At 31.6% G+C, this 16689-nt stretch overlaps 11 protein-coding genes across 18 annotated transcripts; 8 read left to right on the top strand and 3 right to left on the bottom strand.

Annotated features, from left to right (window-relative positions):
- The first annotated feature begins 315 nt into the window (after positions 1-315).
- On the top strand, positions 316-1210 carry LOC123322521 (dnaJ homolog subfamily C member 17-like). Of its 2 annotated transcripts, XM_044910460.1 has the most exons (3): positions 330-512; positions 563-838; positions 905-1210. In XM_044910460.1, the coding sequence occupies exons 1-2, from the start codon at positions 432-434 to the stop codon at positions 818-820; spliced, it is 339 nt and encodes a 112-aa protein (XP_044766395.1). In that variant the 5' UTR covers positions 330-431; the 3' UTR covers positions 821-838; positions 905-1210. The 2 variants fall into 2 exon arrangements, with proteins under 2 accessions (XP_044766398.1, XP_044766395.1); XM_044910463.1 differs by lacking the exon at positions 905-1210 and having other exon boundaries at positions 316-512; positions 563-839.
- A 346-nt stretch (positions 1211-1556) lies between these two features.
- On the top strand, positions 1557-2988 carry LOC123322534. Its single transcript, XM_044910465.1, has 2 exons — positions 1557-1845; positions 2333-2988. The coding sequence occupies exons 1-2, from the start codon at positions 1796-1798 to the stop codon at positions 2919-2921; spliced, it is 639 nt and encodes a 212-aa protein (XP_044766400.1). The 5' UTR covers positions 1557-1795; the 3' UTR covers positions 2922-2988.
- Positions 2989-3125: 137 nt separating this feature from the next.
- On the bottom strand, positions 3126-4564 carry LOC123322461 (protein IMPACT-B-like). Of its 2 annotated transcripts, XR_006539121.1 has the most exons (6): positions 4273-4563; positions 3987-4217; positions 3779-3875; positions 3582-3687; positions 3395-3492; positions 3126-3258 (listed from the first exon to the last, which is right to left on the bottom strand). XR_006539121.1 is itself a non-coding variant. In XM_044910443.1 (5 exons), the coding sequence occupies exons 1-5, from the start codon at positions 4518-4520 to the stop codon at positions 3168-3170; spliced, it is 765 nt and encodes a 254-aa protein (XP_044766378.1). In that variant the 5' UTR covers positions 4521-4564; the 3' UTR covers positions 3126-3167. The 2 variants fall into 2 exon arrangements, 1 of the variants encoding a protein (XP_044766378.1); XM_044910443.1 differs by lacking the exon at positions 3582-3687 and having other exon boundaries at positions 4273-4564.
- Positions 4565-4924: 360 nt separating this feature from the next.
- On the top strand, positions 4925-5810 carry LOC123322533 (dnaJ homolog subfamily C member 17-like). Its single transcript, XM_044910464.1, has 3 exons — positions 4925-5106; positions 5157-5432; positions 5499-5810. The coding sequence occupies exons 1-2, from the start codon at positions 5026-5028 to the stop codon at positions 5412-5414; spliced, it is 339 nt and encodes a 112-aa protein (XP_044766399.1). The 5' UTR covers positions 4925-5025; the 3' UTR covers positions 5415-5432; positions 5499-5810.
- Positions 5811-6319: 509 nt separating this feature from the next.
- Positions 6320-7524, top strand: LOC123322472. Of its 2 annotated transcripts, XM_044910453.1 has the most exons (3): positions 6331-6381; positions 6869-6899; positions 6976-7524. In XM_044910453.1, the coding sequence occupies exons 1-3, from the start codon at positions 6332-6334 to the stop codon at positions 7123-7125; spliced, it is 231 nt and encodes a 76-aa protein (XP_044766388.1). In that variant the 5' UTR covers position 6331; the 3' UTR covers positions 7126-7524. The 2 variants fall into 2 exon arrangements, with proteins under 2 accessions (XP_044766385.1, XP_044766388.1); XM_044910450.1 differs by having other exon boundaries at positions 6320-6381; positions 6869-7524.
- A 137-nt stretch (positions 7525-7661) lies between these two features.
- Positions 7662-9107, bottom strand: LOC123322448 (protein IMPACT-B-like). Of its 2 annotated transcripts, XR_006539115.1 has the most exons (6): positions 8809-9107; positions 8523-8753; positions 8315-8411; positions 8118-8223; positions 7931-8028; positions 7662-7794 (listed from the first exon to the last, which is right to left on the bottom strand). XR_006539115.1 is itself a non-coding variant. In XM_044910437.1 (5 exons), exons 1-5 carry the CDS (start codon positions 9054-9056, stop codon positions 7704-7706), a joined length of 765 nt encoding a protein of 254 aa, XP_044766372.1. In that variant the 5' UTR covers positions 9057-9107; the 3' UTR covers positions 7662-7703. The 2 variants fall into 2 exon arrangements, 1 of the variants encoding a protein (XP_044766372.1); XM_044910437.1 differs by lacking the exon at positions 8118-8223.
- Positions 9108-9475: 368 nt separating this feature from the next.
- LOC123321830 (dnaJ homolog subfamily C member 17-like) lies at positions 9476-10361 on the top strand. The gene is made up of 3 exons (XM_044909599.1): positions 9476-9657; positions 9708-9983; positions 10050-10361. Exons 1-2 carry the CDS (start codon positions 9577-9579, stop codon positions 9963-9965), a joined length of 339 nt encoding a protein of 112 aa, XP_044765534.1. The 5' UTR covers positions 9476-9576; the 3' UTR covers positions 9966-9983; positions 10050-10361.
- A 509-nt stretch (positions 10362-10870) lies between these two features.
- LOC123321816 lies at positions 10871-12075 on the top strand. 2 transcript variants are annotated; one of them, XM_044909586.1, is made up of 3 exons: positions 10882-10932; positions 11420-11450; positions 11527-12075. In XM_044909586.1, exons 1-3 carry the CDS (start codon positions 10883-10885, stop codon positions 11674-11676), a joined length of 231 nt encoding a protein of 76 aa, XP_044765521.1. In that variant the 5' UTR covers position 10882; the 3' UTR covers positions 11677-12075. The 2 variants fall into 2 exon arrangements, with proteins under 2 accessions (XP_044765519.1, XP_044765521.1); XM_044909584.1 differs by having other exon boundaries at positions 10871-10932; positions 11420-12075.
- Positions 12076-12212: 137 nt separating this feature from the next.
- Positions 12213-13658, bottom strand: LOC123321804 (protein IMPACT-B-like). 2 transcript variants are annotated; one of them, XR_006538922.1, is made up of 6 exons: positions 13360-13658; positions 13074-13304; positions 12866-12962; positions 12669-12774; positions 12482-12579; positions 12213-12345 (listed from the first exon to the last, which is right to left on the bottom strand). XR_006538922.1 is itself a non-coding variant. In XM_044909583.1 (5 exons), the coding sequence occupies exons 1-5, from the start codon at positions 13605-13607 to the stop codon at positions 12255-12257; spliced, it is 765 nt and encodes a 254-aa protein (XP_044765518.1). In that variant the 5' UTR covers positions 13608-13658; the 3' UTR covers positions 12213-12254. The 2 variants fall into 2 exon arrangements, 1 of the variants encoding a protein (XP_044765518.1); XM_044909583.1 differs by lacking the exon at positions 12669-12774.
- A 368-nt stretch (positions 13659-14026) lies between these two features.
- Positions 14027-14912, top strand: LOC123321575 (dnaJ homolog subfamily C member 17-like). The gene is made up of 3 exons (XM_044909247.1): positions 14027-14208; positions 14259-14534; positions 14601-14912. The coding sequence occupies exons 1-2, from the start codon at positions 14128-14130 to the stop codon at positions 14514-14516; spliced, it is 339 nt and encodes a 112-aa protein (XP_044765182.1). The 5' UTR covers positions 14027-14127; the 3' UTR covers positions 14517-14534; positions 14601-14912.
- A 509-nt stretch (positions 14913-15421) lies between these two features.
- Positions 15422-16626, top strand: LOC123321561. Of its 2 annotated transcripts, XM_044909238.1 has the most exons (3): positions 15433-15483; positions 15971-16001; positions 16078-16626. In XM_044909238.1, exons 1-3 carry the CDS (start codon positions 15434-15436, stop codon positions 16225-16227), a joined length of 231 nt encoding a protein of 76 aa, XP_044765173.1. In that variant the 5' UTR covers position 15433; the 3' UTR covers positions 16228-16626. The 2 variants fall into 2 exon arrangements, with proteins under 2 accessions (XP_044765164.1, XP_044765173.1); XM_044909229.1 differs by having other exon boundaries at positions 15422-15483; positions 15971-16626.
- The last annotated feature ends 63 nt before the right edge of the window (positions 16627-16689 follow it).

Here is a 16689-nt window from a genome sequence, read left to right as displayed (position 1 = left end):
TATTTACAAATAATAGTTTGGCAGATTGTGTTTGAGGTTATTAGGTTGAAGCATAGAGACAGGCAACCTATTGTCTCTGGTTGGCAGCTCTTCTTCTTCGTGTCTGGTTAGCAGTTTCAAAATGTTAATAGAAAAGTTTTATTGTTGTTAATAAAATTTTAAAAAAACAGATAACATTAGCATTTCTTCTATCATCTCCATATTAATTATTATCATGTATGCACCATAGTTTTTGAGTTCAATGTTTCGCATACAACTTCAAGGTTTTTGTTTTTTCAGAATCAATAATCAAAAACTCTGTGCATGAATGTTTTTAGATATTCTGTGCTTTTATGAGTAAATGTCATATACTAACCTAACAAATTTTTATGGTTGATGTTTATACAAATTTATATGAAATAAATAAATAAACAAAAATTGCAAAAGCAAGAATGGATGCATCGACATTAGAAGGTCCTGATTTCGACCTTTATGAAGTTTTGGATATAGAGCCTTCTTGTTCTATAAATGATGTGAGAAGGCTTATATTTTATTTTTCTATATTTCATTAATATCTTTGTAGATGAAAAAAGCTTACAGAAAAAAAGCCCTCCAATGCCATCCTGATAAAAATCCAGATAATCCAGATGCAGCTGTAGAATTTCATAAGCTCACTAGAATCTTGGCAATATTATCAGATGAAAAAGTTAGACTGTCATATGATAAAATATTAAGAGGTCGTGAAGAAGCAGCTTTAAGACATAAAGAATTGGATAGCAAACGAAAAAAATTTAAGGAGGATCTAGAAAGCAGGAACGCCTTGCTAACAATCAGGGACTGAAATTTGCAAAAACTTAAGGTTACTGAGATGAAAATTATTTCCAGTATTGTGTTATTTTAATACATTTTTTCTATTGATCCATAGGAAGAAATTGAGAGATTAAGAGAAGAAGGTTCTGAAGCTCTGGAGGATGAAGTTAAATTGGTGACAAATAAGATTAGAGAAGAACATGGTTCATGAGAACATTGTGATGGGTCGAAATATAGAATCAAAATAAAATGGAAAGCTGCAAAAACTGATGAATCCAATGGTGGTTATTCGTAAGATTTGTTGCTCAAATGTCTATCTAAAGTAAGATCTTTTTTCAAATCTGTTATCCATCCTGTTCATTGGAGTTTGATAGATAATTTTATTTATTTATTTATTATTCAAATAAAAATATTAATTTTTTTCTCGAAATAAGCGCTGAAGAGTTGAAGAAATGTGGGAGAGATACAATAGAAATCAGGATCCGTTCATGAATATTTCAATTTATTGACGTGAAGTAATAATTTTTTTGTTTTCAATCCATGGGTGGAAACACAAGCACGAGAAAACACTCAAATTGACAAAAAATTATTCAAAATCCTAATAAATCCTACAATTTTTTTTTGTGCACAGTGGCGTGTTTCAGACATTACTGCGGACAACTTGTGAATATACTTCAAATGCCTAAGAAAAATTTTTTCTTCAAATCAAAAAGCTCTAAACCTCCTCTACTCAACAGATATTGGTGCAAAGTGACTAATTGAAAGTTCCAGCGTTTTCATTCACAATCAAGAAATAATTGTTTCAAACAAAAGGGATCTTGCCTTGGAACAACATCTAAAGTTCGAATCGCTGGTTAAAGTGCACAGATCCATTTATTTTCTGAAGCATTTCGGATACGTGGACGTAGATGAACAGCAAAAGTTGAAAGATGTCTGGACACCTTTCAGTGGAGTAGCCATCAAACAGAGTATACCTGTTTTACGTACAATAGATAATCACTCAAATATGCTATTTGGTAGTATTATATTCGTTTTGACGCGTCTAGATATATTTAGGTAAGTAAGAGCATTGAGTAACTCAATGTTAAGAGGAAAAGTTTATATCATCACATATTCCAACTGAAAATAAACAGCTTATTTTGGTGGATGCTCACTATGATGTTCTGAGAGAAATGTGATTATCTTTTATATAGGGAAACAGCAAGTACATTTCCACAAGTATTGAAGTTGTATATCTGATTAATGAATGAATAAACAAATATTATTGTTTTTTTTTTAAATTTTCGACCATTCACTTATCTCAACCAGGGAATCCCACATAAGAAAAACTATTGCAATATTACTAGGATTTCATATTTAAACGTTTCTTATTATATATCTCCAGTGTCATTGAATATTCAACTCAAAAAATATGGGGGTTATTATTCAATGCTAGTGTTAAAATCTCATATTCACACTTGAGTGCGATAGATGGCGTTGCAGTCGAGGCTTATCTATAATGACTCTAACACTGACGCTGTAAGCTTATTCATCATGTTTCCAGGGCTCTCAGACCATTTTCAAGGACCAAAGTTGTAAGAACAGATATTTGTCGGGTACCCAAAATGGTGAATATCACACAAGGAAAAACTGACTATTTCTGCATTTTAGAAACAGATGAGCACACTCTCCCAACCAACCAATTTCCCAGTTGCACCTGTTGTCAAATTGTTTACGAGCTCTGGGTATCAGTGCAGGGAGCTTTCCCAAGATATGGACCCTGTGGATATCCCAGTATTGATACACCAGGCATACCAATAATTATAGGAACTGAACCAATTCTCAAGTACAACATTTCGAGAATAACAGCTAACATAATGAATATATTACTCACCCCTCATAATAACATAGAAATAACGGATAATGCACCTTTAGATGAAGAAGTAGAGCAGTTACTTAATATTGTGGAGGAAGAACTGGATGAGAAAACAATTGAAAATTTGAACAGACAATTAGAGAGCAAAAAGGAGGATGAGAATGAATTGATTCATAAAAAAATAATGCTGAACCTAGACACTAGTGATAAAAATTTTGATGGATCTAGTTTGCAAGAAACTACAAAAACTTATTTTGAAACCACTGATACAGAGTAAAATATCAACATATGTTAACAGATTAGTTACATATTCTTTAATAAATTGCAGAGGGTAATATGGGGAAGTTATTTTTTGCTTCATTACAAAAAAACACATGAGAGGGAACTTTTCTTCAAACGATTTATTCATTAAAATTATTAGGAAACAAATTATATCAACATTTGCCAATGTTATATAATAAAAAATAAAATCAAAATAAACTTGTATAAATATATATTTCTTGTTTAATAAATAAATAAAAACTTATTTAACGTATCCAGCTTGTACCAACGCGCGTCTAGCTGCATTTTTTATATGTTTAAACCTATCAGGTCCTAACTGTATACCTCCATACCTGGAATAAAAAATTTTCAGATGTCTTTCAATTGAATAACTCAGAAAACGAGTGGGACCACATGTATAAAATAATTAAATTTCAAACACAAATAGCTCCCTTACTCAACTATTGAAAAATGGAAATCTTTACTCACCATCTAGATACAACAACTATAACGTTCTCTACATTCAGCAATTGCAGTAAATGCAACACTCTTTTACTTGCATGGTTTTCACCATCATCATCACAGTCCTGTGAATAAATATGTGTGCATTAGGTAATGATTTATAATAAAAAATTCAATCAATATAGAATAAAAACTAGTTAAGGCATATACTCACTGGCAAGCAGTAACAGCACTCGCCAATAAAATTGCATAAAATTTCACGAAGTTCTTAGTTTGTCGCAGACTTTGAAGCGATCCAAGACGTTGCGGTCTTTGCCACGCTTAAAGAGAAGAACAATCGTGCTGTGCAACGAAAAGATGTAAAGTTTTATGAGATTTTTATTTAAAAAGTAAAATTCATATAATCCATACCTGTAATATTGATGAATTCTTAAAAATTCTATATGCATATATGTTATGTTTGGCTTGTGCAATCTTCTTATTTTCCATCAGGAACTCAATGAAATTTCTGTAAGAAAGATTATGCATTGGTTAGAAGAAATTTAGAACAGAGCTGTTCACCTCTATAACTTCAGTATCATACCTAGTCAAATCTGAGGTTGTTTTTGTATGGACTTACTTGACTTCAGCTTCACTGCTAACAGCACATACATGTCCCTGAAATACACTTTTACGATCCTCTATAATTGGTCCATGTACAACTTGCTTAGAAAATCTTTCAAAACCATTATTTGGCTTATTTTTTTGTCTTTTAGCTTTCTTTTTCTCATTTATATTTTTAGGTTTGAAAATTGTATACTCCTTCAATTTTTCAATCCATTGATACAAAATGGGGCTTCCCATACTTTCTCTACAAAAATATTTGTTAATAATTGAAAAATATGAAAATAAATATTGTTACTCACTCATAAATCGTCTTGAATTCTTTATATAACTTAATCTTCTCATCAGCAGATAATTCAGGAGCCATTAGTTCGAATTTTGGTGGTTTTTCGGAGGGATAATCTATATGCAAGGTGATGAACAGTTTCACAGATGGAGATATTTTCATAATGAAAGATTGATTTCCATCTTCGGCGATCCATTCATTTTCATAAATGGATTTGAGCACTTCTACTTCTTCAACTTGTTGAGAAATATTGTCTGTTTCCATTTCAAAGTTGAAATTTAGAATAATACCACACAACAGACACAACCGCACGATCACAACCGCTGACTTTGGAATAATATTTACAAATAATAGTTTGGCAGATTGTGTTTGAGGTTATTAGGTTGAAGCATAGAGACAGGCAACCTATTGTCTCTGGTTGGCAGCTCTTCTTCTTCGTGTCTGGTTAGCAGTTTCAAAATGTTAATAGAAAAGTTTTATTGTTGTTAATAAAATTTTAAAAAAACAGATAACATTAGCATTTCTTCTATCATCTCCATATTAATTATTATCATGTATGCACCATAGTTTTTGAGTTCAATGTTTCGCATACAACTTCAAGGTTTTTGTTTTTTCAGAATCAATAATCAAAAACTCTGTGCATGAATGTTTTTAGATATTCTGTGCTTTTATGAGTAAATGTCATATACTAACCTAACAAATTTTTATGGTTGATGTTTATACAAATTTATATGAAATAAATAAATAAACAAAAATTGCAAAAGCAAGAATGGATGCATCGACATTAGAAGGTCCTGATTTCGACCTTTATGAAGTTTTGGATATAGAGCCTTCTTGTTCTATAAATGATGTGAGAAGGCTTATATTTTATTTTTCTATATTTCATTAATATCTTTGTAGATGAAAAAAGCTTACAGAAAAAAAGCCCTCCAATGCCATCCTGATAAAAATCCAGATAATCCAGATGCAGCTGTAGAATTTCATAAGCTCACTAGAATCTTGGCAATATTATCAGATGAAAAAGTTAGACTGTCATATGATAAAATATTAAGAGGTCGTGAAGAAGCAGCTTTAAGACATAAAGAATTGGATAGCAAACGAAAAAAATTTAAGGAGGATCTAGAAAGCAGGAACGCCTTGCTAACAATCAGGGACTGAAATTTGCAAAAACTTAAGGTTACTGAGATGAAAATTATTTCCAGTATTGTGTTATTTTAATACATTTTTTCTATTGATCCATAGGAAGAAATTGAGAGATTAAGAGAAGAAGGTTCTGAAGCTCTGGAGGATGAAGTTAAATTGGTGACAAATAAGATTAGAGAAGAACATGGTTCATGAGAACATTGTGATGGGTCGAAATATAGAATCAAAATAAAATGGAAAGCTGCAAAAACTGATGAATCCAATGGTGGTTATTCGTAAGATTTGTTGCTCAAATGTCTATCTAAAGTAAGATCTTTTTTCAAATCTGTTATCCATCCTGTTCATTGGAGTTTGATAGATAATTTTATTTATTTATTTATTATTCAAATAAAAATATTAATTTTTTTCTCGTTCATGAATATTTCAATTTATTGACGTGAAGTAATAATTTTTTTGTTTTCAATCCATGGGTGGAAACACAAGCACGAGAAAACACTCAAATTGACAAAAAATTATTCAAAATCCTAATAAAACCTACAATTTTTTTTTGTGCACAGTGGCGTGTTTCAGACATTACTGCGGACAACTTGTGAATATACTTCAAATGCCTAAGAAAAATTTTTTCTTCAAATCAAAAAGCTCTAAACCTCCTCTACTCAACAGATATTGGTGCAAAGTGACTAATTGAAAGTTCCAGCGTTTTCATTCACAATCAAGAAATAATTGTTTCAAACAAAAGGGATCTTGCCTTGGAACAACATCTAAAGTTCGAATCGCTGGTTAAAGTGCACAGATCCATTTATTTTCTGAAGCATTTCGGATACGTGGACGTAGATGAACAGCAAAGGTTGAAAGATGTCTGGACACCTTTCAGTGGAGTAGCCATCAAACAGAGTATACCTGTTTTATGTACGATAGATAATCACTCAAATATGCTATTTGGTAGTATTATATTCGTTTTGACGCGTCTAGATATATTTAGGTAAGTAAGAGCATTGAGTAACTCAATGTTAAGAGGAAAAGTTTATATCATCACATATTCCAACTGAAAATAAACAGCTTATTTTGGTGGATGCTCACTATGATGTTCTGAGAGAAATGTGATTATCTTTTATATAGGGAAACAGCAAGTACATTTCCACAAGTATTGAAGTTGTATATCTGATTAATGAATGAATAAACAAATATTATTGTTTTTTTTTGAAATTTTCGACCATTCACTTATCTCAACCAGGGAATCCCACATAAGAAAAACTATTGCAATATTACTAGGATTTCATATTTAAACGTTTCTTATTATATATCTCCAGTGTCATTGAATATTCAACTCAAAAAATATGGGGGTTATTATTCAATGCTAGTGTTAAAATCTCATATTCACACTTGAGTGCGATAGATGGCGTTGCAGTCGAGGCTTATCTATAATGACTCTAACACTGACGCTGTAAGCTTATTCATCATGTTTCCAGGGCTCTCAGACCATTTTCAAGGACCAAAGTTGTAAGAACAGATATTTGTCGGGTACCCAAAATGGTGAATATCACACAAGGAAAAACTGACTATTTCTGCATTTTAGAAACAGATGAGCACACTCTCCCAACCAACCAATTTCCCAGTTGCACCTGTTGTCAAATTGTTTACGAGCTCTGGGTATCAGTGCAGGGAGCTTTCCCAAGATATGGACCCTGTGGATATCCCAGTATTGATACACCAGGCATACCAATAATTATAGGAACTGAACCAATTCTCAAGTACAACATTTCGAGAATAACAGCTAACATAATGAATATATTACTCACCCCTCATAATAACATAGAAATAACGGATAATGCACCTTTAGATGAAGAAGTAGAGCAGTTACTTAATATTGTGGAGGAAGAACTGGATGAGAAAACAATTGAAAATTTGAACAGACAATTAGAGAGCAAAAAGGAGGATGAGAATGAATTGATTCATAAAAAAATAATGCTGAACCTAGACACTAGTGATAAAAATTTTGATGGATCTAGTTTGCAAGAAACTACAAAAACTTATTTTGAAACCACTGATACAGAGTAAAATATCAACATATGTTAACAGATTAGTTACATATTCTTTAATAAATTGCAGAGGGTAATATGGGGAAGTTATTTTTTGCTTCATTACAAAAAAACACATGAGAGGGAACTTTTCTTCAAACGATTTATTCATTAAAATTATTAGGAAACAAATTATATCAACATTTGCCAATGTTATATAATAAAAAATAAAATCAAAATAAACTTGTATAAATATATATTTCTTGTTTAATAAATAAATAAAAACTTATTTAACGTATCCAGCTTGTACCAACGCGCGTCTAGCTGCATTTTTTATATGTTTAAACCTATCAGGTCCTAACTGTATACCTCCATACCTGGAATAAAAAATTTTCAGATGTCTTTCAATTGAATAACTCAGAAAACGAGTGGGACCACATGTATAAAATAATTAAATTTCAAACACAAATAGCTCCCTTACTCAACTATTGAAAAATGGAAATCTTTACTCACCATCTAGATACAACAACTATAACGTTCTCTACATTCAGCAATTGCAGTAAATGCAACACTCTTTTACTTGCATGGTTTTCACCATCATCATCACAGTCCTGTGAATAAATATGTGTGCATTAGGTAATGATTTATAATAAAAAATTCAATCAATATAGAATAAAAACTAGTTAAGGCATATACTCACTGGCAAGCAGTAACAGCACTCGCCAATAAAATTGCATAAAATTTCACGAAGTTCTTAGTTTGTCGCAGACTTTGAAGCGATCCAAGACGTTGCGGTCTTTGCCACGCTTAAAGAGAAGAACAATCGTGCTGTGCAACGAAAAGATGTAAAGTTTTATGGGATTTTTATTTAAAAAGTAAAATTCATATAATCCATACCTGTAATATTGATGAATTCTTAAAAATTCTATATGCATATATGTTATGTTTGGCTTGTGCAATCTTCTTATTTTCCATCAGGAACTCAATGAAATTTCTGTAAGAAAGATTATGCATTGGTTAGAAGAAATTTAGAACAGAGCTGTTCACCTCTATAACTTCAGTATCATACCTAGTCAAATCTGAGGTTGTTTTTGTATAGACTTACTTGACTTCAGCTTCACTGCTAACAGCACATACATGTCCCTGAAATACACTTTTACGATCCTCTATAATTGGTCCATGTACAACTTGCTTAGAAAATCTTTCAAAACCATTATTTGGCTTATTTTTTTGTCTTTTAGCTTTCTTTTTCTCATTTATATTTTTAGGTTTGAAAATTGTATACTCCTTCAATTTTTCAATCCATTGATACAAAATGGGGCTTCCCATACTTTCTCTACAAAAATATTTGTTAATAATTGAAAAATATGAAAATAAATATTGTTACTCACTCATAAATCGTCTTGAATTCTTTATATAACTTAATCTTCTCATCAGCAGATAATTCAGGAGCCATTAGTTCGAATTTTGGTGGTTTTTCGGAGGGATAATCTATATGCAAGGTGATGAACAGTTTCACAGATGGAGATATTTTCATAATGAAAGATTCATTTCCATCTTCGGCGATCCATTCATTTTCATAAATGGATTTGAGCACTTCTACTTCTTCAACTTGTTGAGAAATATTGTCTGTTTCCATTTCAAAGTTGAAATTTAGAATAATACCACACAACAGACACAACCGCACGATCACAACCGCTGACTTTGGAATAATATTTACAAATAATAGTTTGGCAGATTGTGTTTGAGGTTATTAGGTTGAAGCATAGAGACAGGCAACCTATTGTCTCTGGTTGGCAGCTCTTCTTCTTCGTGTCTGGTTAGCAGTTTCAAAATTTCAAAATTTTCTATTAACATAGAAAAGTTTTATTGTTGTTAATAAAATTTTAAAAAAACAGATAACATTAGCATTTCTTCTATCATCTCCATATTAATTATTATCATGTATGCACCATAGTTTTTGAGTTCAATGTTTCGCATACAACTTCAAGGTTTTTGTTTTTTCAGAATCAATAATCAAAAACTCTGTGCATGAATGTTTTTAGATATTCTGTGCTTTTATGAGTAAATGTCATATACTAACCTAACAAATTTTTATGGTTGATGTTTATACAAATTTATATGAAATAAATAAATAAACAAAAATTGCAAAAGCAAGAATGGATGCATCGACATTAGAAGGTCCTGATTTCGACCTTTATGAAGTTTTGGATATAGAGCCTTCTTGTTCTATAAATGATGTGAGAAGGCTTATATTTTATTTTTCTATATTTCATTAATATCTTTGTAGATGAAAAAAGCTTACAGAAAAAAAGCCCTCCAATGCCATCCTGATAAAAATCCAGATAATCCAGATGCAGCTGTAGAATTTCATAAGCTCACTAGAATCTTGGCAATATTATCAGATGAAAAAGTTAGACTGTCATATGATAAAATATTAAGAGGTCGTGAAGAAGCAGCTTTAAGACATAAAGAATTGGATAGCAAACGAAAAAAATTTAAGGAGGATCTAGAAAGCAGGAACGCCTTGCTAACAATCAGGGACTGAAATTTGCAAAAACTTAAGGTTACTGAGATGAAAATTATTTCCAGTATTGTGTTATTTTAATACATTTTTTCTATTGATCCATAGGAAGAAATTGAGAGATTAAGAGAAGAAGGTTCTGAAGCTCTGGAGGATGAAGTTAAATTGGTGACAAATAAGATTAGAGAAGAACATGGTTCATGAGAACATTGTGATGGGTCGAAATATAGAATCAAAATAAAATGGAAAGCTGCAAAAACTGATGAATCCAATGGTGGTTATTCGTAAGATTTGTTGCTCAAATGTCTATCTAAAGTAAGATCTTTTTTCAAATCTGTTATCCATCCTGTTCATTGGAGTTTGATAGATAATTTTATTTATTTATTTATTATTCAAATAAAAATATTAATTTTTTTCTCGTTCATGAATATTTCAATTTATTGACGTGAAGTAATAATTTTTTTGTTTTCAATCCATGGGTGGAAACACAAGCACGAGAAAACACTCAAATTGACAAAAAATTATTCAAAATCCTAATAAAACCTACAATTTTTTTTTGTGCACAGTGGCGTGTTTCAGACATTACTGCGGACAACTTGTGAATATACTTCAAATGCCTAAGAAAAATTTTTTCTTCAAATCAAAAAGCTCTAAACCTCCTCTACTCAACAGATATTGGTGCAAAGTGACTAATTGAAAGTTCCAGCGTTTTCATTCACAATCAAGAAATAATTGTTTCAAACAAAAGGGATCTTGCCTTGGAACAACATCTAAAGTTCGAATCGCTGGTTAAAGTGCACAGATCCATTTATTTTCTGAAGCATTTCGGATACGTGGACGTAGATGAACAGCAAAGGTTGAAAGATGTCTGGACACCTTTCAGTGGAGTAGCCATCAAACAGAGTATACCTGTTTTATGTACGATAGATAATCACTCAAATATGCTATTTGGTAGTATTATATTCGTTTTGACGCGTCTAGATATATTTAGGTAAGTAAGAGCATTGAGTAACTCAATGTTAAGAGGAAAAGTTTATATCATCACATATTCCAACTGAAAATAAACAGCTTATTTTGGTGGATGCTCACTATGATGTTCTGAGAGAAATGTGATTATCTTTTATATAGGGAAACAGCAAGTACATTTCCACAAGTATTGAAGTTGTATATCTGATTAATGAATGAATAAACAAATATTATTGTTTTTTTTTGAAATTTTCGACCATTCACTTATCTCAACCAGGGAATCCCACATAAGAAAAACTATTGCAATATTACTAGGATTTCATATTTAAACGTTTCTTATTATATATCTCCAGTGTCATTGAATATTCAACTCAAAAAATATGGGGGTTATTATTCAATGCTAGTGTTAAAATCTCATATTCACACTTGAGTGCGATAGATGGCGTTGCAGTCGAGGCTTATCTATAATGACTCTAACACTGACGCTGTAAGCTTATTCATCATGTTTCCAGGGCTCTCAGACCATTTTCAAGGACCAAAGTTGTAAGAACAGATATTTGTCGGGTACCCAAAATGGTGAATATCACACAAGGAAAAACTGACTATTTCTGCATTTTAGAAACAGATGAGCACACTCTCCCAACCAACCAATTTCCCAGTTGCACCTGTTGTCAAATTGTTTACGAGCTCTGGGTATCAGTGCAGGGAGCTTTCCCAAGATATGGACCCTGTGGATATCCCAGTATTGATACACCAGGCATACCAATAATTATAGGAACTGAACCAATTCTCAAGTACAACATTTCGAGAATAACAGCTAACATAATGAATATATTACTCACCCCTCATAATAACATAGAAATAACGGATAATGCACCTTTAGATGAAGAAGTAGAGCAGTTACTTAATATTGTGGAGGAAGAACTGGATGAGAAAACAATTGAAAATTTGAACAGACAATTAGAGAGCAAAAAGGAGGATGAGAATGAATTGATTCATAAAAAAATAATGCTGAACCTAGACACTAGTGATAAAAATTTTGATGGATCTAGTTTGCAAGAAACTACAAAAACTTATTTTGAAACCACTGATACAGAGTAAAATATCAACATATGTTAACAGATTAGTTACATATTCTTTAATAAATTGCAGAGGGTAATATGGGGAAGTTATTTTTTGCTTCATTACAAAAAAACACATGAGAGGGAACTTTTCTTCAAACGATTTATTCATTAAAATTATTAGGAAACAAATTATATCAACATTTGCCAATGTTATATAATAAAAAATAAAATCAAAATAAACTTGTATAAATATATATTTCTTGTTTAATAAATAAATAAAAACTTATTTAACGTATCCAGCTTGTACCAACGCGCGTCTAGCTGCATTTTTTATATGTTTAAACCTATCAGGTCCTAACTGTATACCTCCATACCTGGAATAAAAAATTTTCAGATGTCTTTCAATTGAATAACTCAGAAAACGAGTGGGACCACATGTATAAAATAATTAAATTTCAAACACAAATAGCTCCCTTACTCAACTATTGAAAAATGGAAATCTTTACTCACCATCTAGATACAACAACTATAACGTTCTCTACATTCAGCAATTGCAGTAAATGCAACACTCTTTTACTTGCATGGTTTTCACCATCATCATCACAGTCCTGTGAATAAATATGTGTGCATTAGGTAATGATTTATAATAAAAAATTCAATCAATATAGAATAAAAACTAGTTAAGGCATATACTCACTGGCAAGCAGTAACAGCACTCGCCAATAAAATTGCATAAAATTTCACGAAGTTCTTAGTTTGTCGCAGACTTTGAAGCGATCCAAGACGTTGCGGTCTTTGCCACGCTTAAAGAGAAGAACAATCGTGCTGTGCAACGAAAAGATGTAAAGTTTTATGAGATTTTTATTTAAAAAGTAAAATTCATATAATCCATACCTGTAATATTGATGAATTCTTAAAAATTCTATATGCATATATGTTATGTTTGGCCTGTGCAATCTTCTTATTTTCCATCAGGAACTCAATGAAATTTCTGTAAGAAAGATTATGCATTGGTTAGAAGAAATTTAGAACAGAGCTGTTCACCTCTATAACTTCAGTATCATACCTAGTCAAATCTGAGGTTGTTTTTGTATAGACTTACTTGACTTCAGCTTCACTGCTAACAGCACATACATGTCCCTGAAATACACTTTTACGATCCTCTATAATTGGTCCATGTACAACTTGCTTAGAAAATCTTTCAAAACCATTATTTGGCTTATTTTTTTGTCTTTTAGCTTTCTTTTTCTCATTTATATTTTTAGGTTTGAAAATTGTATACTCCTTCAATTTTTCAATCCATTGATACAAAATGGGGCTTCCCATACTTTCTCTACAAAAATATTTGTTAATAATTGAAAAATATGAAAATAAATATTGTTACTCACTCATAAATCGTCTTGAATTCTTTATATAACTTAATCTTCTCATCAGCAGATAATTCAGGAGCCATTAGTTCGAATTTTGGTGGTTTTTCGGAGGGATAATCTATATGCAAGGTGATGAACAGTTTCACAGATGGAGATATTTTCATAATGAAAGATTCATTTCCATCTTCGGCGATCCATTCATTTTCATAAATGGATTTGAGCACTTCTACTTCTTCAACTTGTTGAGAAATATTGTCTGTTTCCATTTCAAAGTTGAAATTTAGAATAATACCACACAACAGACACAACCGCACGATCACAACCGCTGACTTTGGAATAATATTTACAAATAATAGTTTGGCAGATTGTGTTTGAGGTTATTAGGTTGAAGCATAGAGACAGGCAACCTATTGTCTCTGGTTGGCAGCTCTTCTTCTTCGTGTCTGGTTAGCAGTTTCAAAATTTCAAAATTTTCTATTAACATAGAAAAGTTTTATTGTTGTTAATAAAATTTTAAAAAAACAGATAACATTAGCATTTCTTCTATCATCTCCATATTAATTATTATCATGTATGCACCATAGTTTTTGAGTTCAATGTTTCGCATACAACTTCAAGGTTTTTGTTTTTTCAGAATCAATAATCAAAAACTCTGTGCATGAATGTTTTTAGATATTCTGTGCTTTTATGAGTAAATGTCATATACTAACCTAACAAATTTTTATGGTTGATGTTTATACAAATTTATATGAAATAAATAAATAAACAAAAATTGCAAAAGCAAGAATGGATGCATCGACATTAGAAGGTCCTGATTTCGACCTTTATGAAGTTTTGGATATAGAGCCTTCTTGTTCTATAAATGATGTGAGAAGGCTTATATTTTATTTTTCTATATTTCATTAATATCTTTGTAGATGAAAAAAGCTTACAGAAAAAAAGCCCTCCAATGCCATCCTGATAAAAATCCAGATAATCCAGATGCAGCTGTAGAATTTCATAAGCTCACTAGAATCTTGGCAATATTATCAGATGAAAAAGTTAGACTGTCATATGATAAAATATTAAGAGGTCGTGAAGAAGCAGCTTTAAGACATAAAGAATTGGATAGCAAACGAAAAAAATTTAAGGAGGATCTAGAAAGCAGGAACGCCTTGCTAACAATCAGGGACTGAAATTTGCAAAAACTTAAGGTTACTGAGATGAAAATTATTTCCAGTATTGTGTTATTTTAATACATTTTTTCTATTGATCCATAGGAAGAAATTGAGAGATTAAGAGAAGAAGGTTCTGAAGCTCTGGAGGATGAAGTTAAATTGGTGACAAATAAGATTAGAGAAGAACATGGTTCATGAGAACATTGTGATGGGTCGAAATATAGAATCAAAATAAAATGGAAAGCTGCAAAAACTGATGAATCCAATGGTGGTTATTCGTAAGATTTGTTGCTCAAATGTCTATCTAAAGTAAGATCTTTTTTCAAATCTGTTATCCATCCTGTTCATTGGAGTTTGATAGATAATTTTATTTATTTATTTATTATTCAAATAAAAATATTAATTTTTTTCTCGTTCATGAATATTTCAATTTATTGACGTGAAGTAATAATTTTTTTGTTTTCAATCCATGGGTGGAAACACAAGCACGAGAAAACACTCAAATTGACAAAAAATTATTCAAAATCCTAATAAAACCTACAATTTTTTTTTGTGCACAGTGGCGTGTTTCAGACATTACTGCGGACAACTTGTGAATATACTTCAAATGCCTAAGAAAAATTTTTTCTTCAAATCAAAAAGCTCTAAACCTCCTCTACTCAACAGATATTGGTGCAAAGTGACTAATTGAAAGTTCCAGCGTTTTCATTCACAATCAAGAAATAATTGTTTCAAACAAAAGGGATCTTGCCTTGGAACAACATCTAAAGTTCGAATCGCTGGTTAAAGTGCACAGATCCATTTATTTTCTGAAGCATTTCGGATACGTGGACGTAGATGAACAGCAAAGGTTGAAAGATGTCTGGACACCTTTCAGTGGAGTAGCCATCAAACAGAGTATACCTGTTTTATGTACGATAGATAATCACTCAAATATGCTATTTGGTAGTATTATATTCGTTTTGACGCGTCTAGATATATTTAGGTAAGTAAGAGCATTGAGTAACTCAATGTTAAGAGGAAAAGTTTATATCATCACATATTCCAACTGAAAATAAACAGCTTATTTTGGTGGATGCTCACTATGATGTTCTGAGAGAAATGTGATTATCTTTTATATAGGGAAACAGCAAGTACATTTCCACAAGTATTGAAGTTGTATATCTGATTAATGAATGAATAAACAAATATTATTGTTTTTTTTTGAAATTTTCGACCATTCACTTATCTCAACCAGGGAATCCCACATAAGAAAAACTATTGCAATATTACTAGGATTTCATATTTAAACGTTTCTTATTATATATCTCCAGTGTCATTGAATATTCAACTCAAAAAATATGGGGGTTATTATTCAATGCTAGTGTTAAAATCTCATATTCACACTTGAGTGCGATAGATGGCGTTGCAGTCGAGGCTTATCTATAATGACTCTAACACTGACGCTGTAAGCTTATTCATCATGTTTCCAGGGCTCTCAGACCATTTTCAAGGACCAAAGTTGTAAGAACAGATATTTGTCGGGTACCCAAAATGGTGAATATCACACAAGGAAAAACTGACTATTTCTGCATTTTAGAAACAGATGAGCACACTCTCCCAACCAACCAATTTCCCAGTTGCACCTGTTGTCAAATTGTTTACGAGCTCTGGGTATCAGTGCAGGGAGCTTTCCCAAGATATGGACCCTGTGGATATCCCAGTATTGATACACCAGGCATACCAATAATTATAGGAACTGAACCAATTCTCAAGTACAACATTTCGAGAATAACAGCTAACATAATGAATATATTACTCACCCCTCATAATAACATAGAAATAACGGATAATGCACCTTTAGATGAAGAAGTAGAGCAGTTACTTAATATTGTGGAGGAAGAACTGGATGAGAAAACAATTGAAAATTTGAACAGACAATTAGAGAGCAAAAAGGAGGATGAGAATGAATTGATTCATAAAAAAATAATGCTGAACCTAGACACTAGTGATAAAAATTTTGATGGATCTAGTTTGCAAGAAACTACAAAAACTTATTTTGAAACCACTGATACAGAGTAAAATATCAACATATGTTAACAGATTAGTTACATATTCTTTAATAAATTGCAGAGGGTAATATGGGGAAGTTATTTTTTGCTTCATTACAAAAAAACACATGAGAGGGAACTTTTCTTCAAACGATTTATTC

Source organism: Coccinella septempunctata, chromosome 1 (assembly GCF_907165205.1).
Source record: "Coccinella septempunctata chromosome 1, icCocSept1.1, whole genome shotgun sequence".
Classification (NCBI taxonomy): Eukaryota; Metazoa; Arthropoda; class Insecta; order Coleoptera; family Coccinellidae; genus Coccinella; species Coccinella septempunctata.
Note: the sequence above shows the minus strand (reverse complement) of the source record. Positions and strands in the feature narration are given on the sequence as shown.

What these genes read in the sequence shown, in the direction of transcription:
- LOC123322521 (XM_044910460.1), top strand. Translation starts at nt 432, where the DNA reads ATGGATGCATCGACATTAGAAGGTCCTGATTTCGACCTTTATGAAGTT. An exon ending in CTTCTTGTTCTATAAATGAT is followed by an intron (nt 513 to 562) that starts GTGAGAAGGCTT and finishes ATATCTTTGTAG; the next exon opens with ATGAAAAAAGCTTACAGAAA.
- LOC123322534 (XM_044910465.1), top strand. Translation starts at nt 1,796, where the DNA reads ATGCTATTTGGTAGTATTATATTCGTTTTGACGCGTCTAGATATATTT. An exon ending in ACGCGTCTAGATATATTTAG is followed by an intron (nt 1,846 to 2,332) that starts GTAAGTAAGAGC and finishes TCATGTTTCCAG; the next exon opens with GGCTCTCAGACCATTTTCAA.
- LOC123322461 (XM_044910443.1), bottom strand. Translation starts at nt 4,520, where the DNA reads ATGGAAACAGACAATATTTCTCAACAAGTTGAAGAAGTAGAAGTGCTC. An exon ending in GAATTCAAGACGATTTATGA is followed by an intron (nt 4,218 to 4,272) that starts GTGAGTAACAAT and finishes ATATTTTTGTAG; the next exon opens with AGAAAGTATGGGAAGCCCCA. An exon ending in ATAGTTGTTGTATCTAGATG is followed by an intron (nt 3,259 to 3,394) that starts GTGAGTAAAGAT and finishes TTTTTATTCCAG; the next exon opens with GTATGGAGGTATACAGTTAG.
- LOC123322533 (XM_044910464.1), top strand. Translation starts at nt 5,026, where the DNA reads ATGGATGCATCGACATTAGAAGGTCCTGATTTCGACCTTTATGAAGTT. An exon ending in CTTCTTGTTCTATAAATGAT is followed by an intron (nt 5,107 to 5,156) that starts GTGAGAAGGCTT and finishes ATATCTTTGTAG; the next exon opens with ATGAAAAAAGCTTACAGAAA.
- LOC123322472 (XM_044910450.1), top strand. Translation starts at nt 6,332, where the DNA reads ATGCTATTTGGTAGTATTATATTCGTTTTGACGCGTCTAGATATATTT. An exon ending in ACGCGTCTAGATATATTTAG is followed by an intron (nt 6,382 to 6,868) that starts GTAAGTAAGAGC and finishes TCATGTTTCCAG; the next exon opens with GGCTCTCAGACCATTTTCAA.
- LOC123322448 (XM_044910437.1), bottom strand. Translation starts at nt 9,056, where the DNA reads ATGGAAACAGACAATATTTCTCAACAAGTTGAAGAAGTAGAAGTGCTC. An exon ending in GAATTCAAGACGATTTATGA is followed by an intron (nt 8,754 to 8,808) that starts GTGAGTAACAAT and finishes ATATTTTTGTAG; the next exon opens with AGAAAGTATGGGAAGCCCCA. An exon ending in ATAGTTGTTGTATCTAGATG is followed by an intron (nt 7,795 to 7,930) that starts GTGAGTAAAGAT and finishes TTTTTATTCCAG; the next exon opens with GTATGGAGGTATACAGTTAG.
- LOC123321830 (XM_044909599.1), top strand. Translation starts at nt 9,577, where the DNA reads ATGGATGCATCGACATTAGAAGGTCCTGATTTCGACCTTTATGAAGTT. An exon ending in CTTCTTGTTCTATAAATGAT is followed by an intron (nt 9,658 to 9,707) that starts GTGAGAAGGCTT and finishes ATATCTTTGTAG; the next exon opens with ATGAAAAAAGCTTACAGAAA.
- LOC123321816 (XM_044909584.1), top strand. Translation starts at nt 10,883, where the DNA reads ATGCTATTTGGTAGTATTATATTCGTTTTGACGCGTCTAGATATATTT. An exon ending in ACGCGTCTAGATATATTTAG is followed by an intron (nt 10,933 to 11,419) that starts GTAAGTAAGAGC and finishes TCATGTTTCCAG; the next exon opens with GGCTCTCAGACCATTTTCAA.
- LOC123321804 (XM_044909583.1), bottom strand. Translation starts at nt 13,607, where the DNA reads ATGGAAACAGACAATATTTCTCAACAAGTTGAAGAAGTAGAAGTGCTC. An exon ending in AGAATTCATCAATATTACAG is followed by an intron (nt 12,580 to 12,865) that starts GTATGGATTATA and finishes ATTTATTCACAG; the next exon opens with GACTGTGATGATGATGGTGA. An exon ending in ATAGTTGTTGTATCTAGATG is followed by an intron (nt 12,346 to 12,481) that starts GTGAGTAAAGAT and finishes TTTTTATTCCAG; the next exon opens with GTATGGAGGTATACAGTTAG.
- LOC123321575 (XM_044909247.1), top strand. Translation starts at nt 14,128, where the DNA reads ATGGATGCATCGACATTAGAAGGTCCTGATTTCGACCTTTATGAAGTT. An exon ending in CTTCTTGTTCTATAAATGAT is followed by an intron (nt 14,209 to 14,258) that starts GTGAGAAGGCTT and finishes ATATCTTTGTAG; the next exon opens with ATGAAAAAAGCTTACAGAAA.
- LOC123321561 (XM_044909229.1), top strand. Translation starts at nt 15,434, where the DNA reads ATGCTATTTGGTAGTATTATATTCGTTTTGACGCGTCTAGATATATTT. An exon ending in ACGCGTCTAGATATATTTAG is followed by an intron (nt 15,484 to 15,970) that starts GTAAGTAAGAGC and finishes TCATGTTTCCAG; the next exon opens with GGCTCTCAGACCATTTTCAA.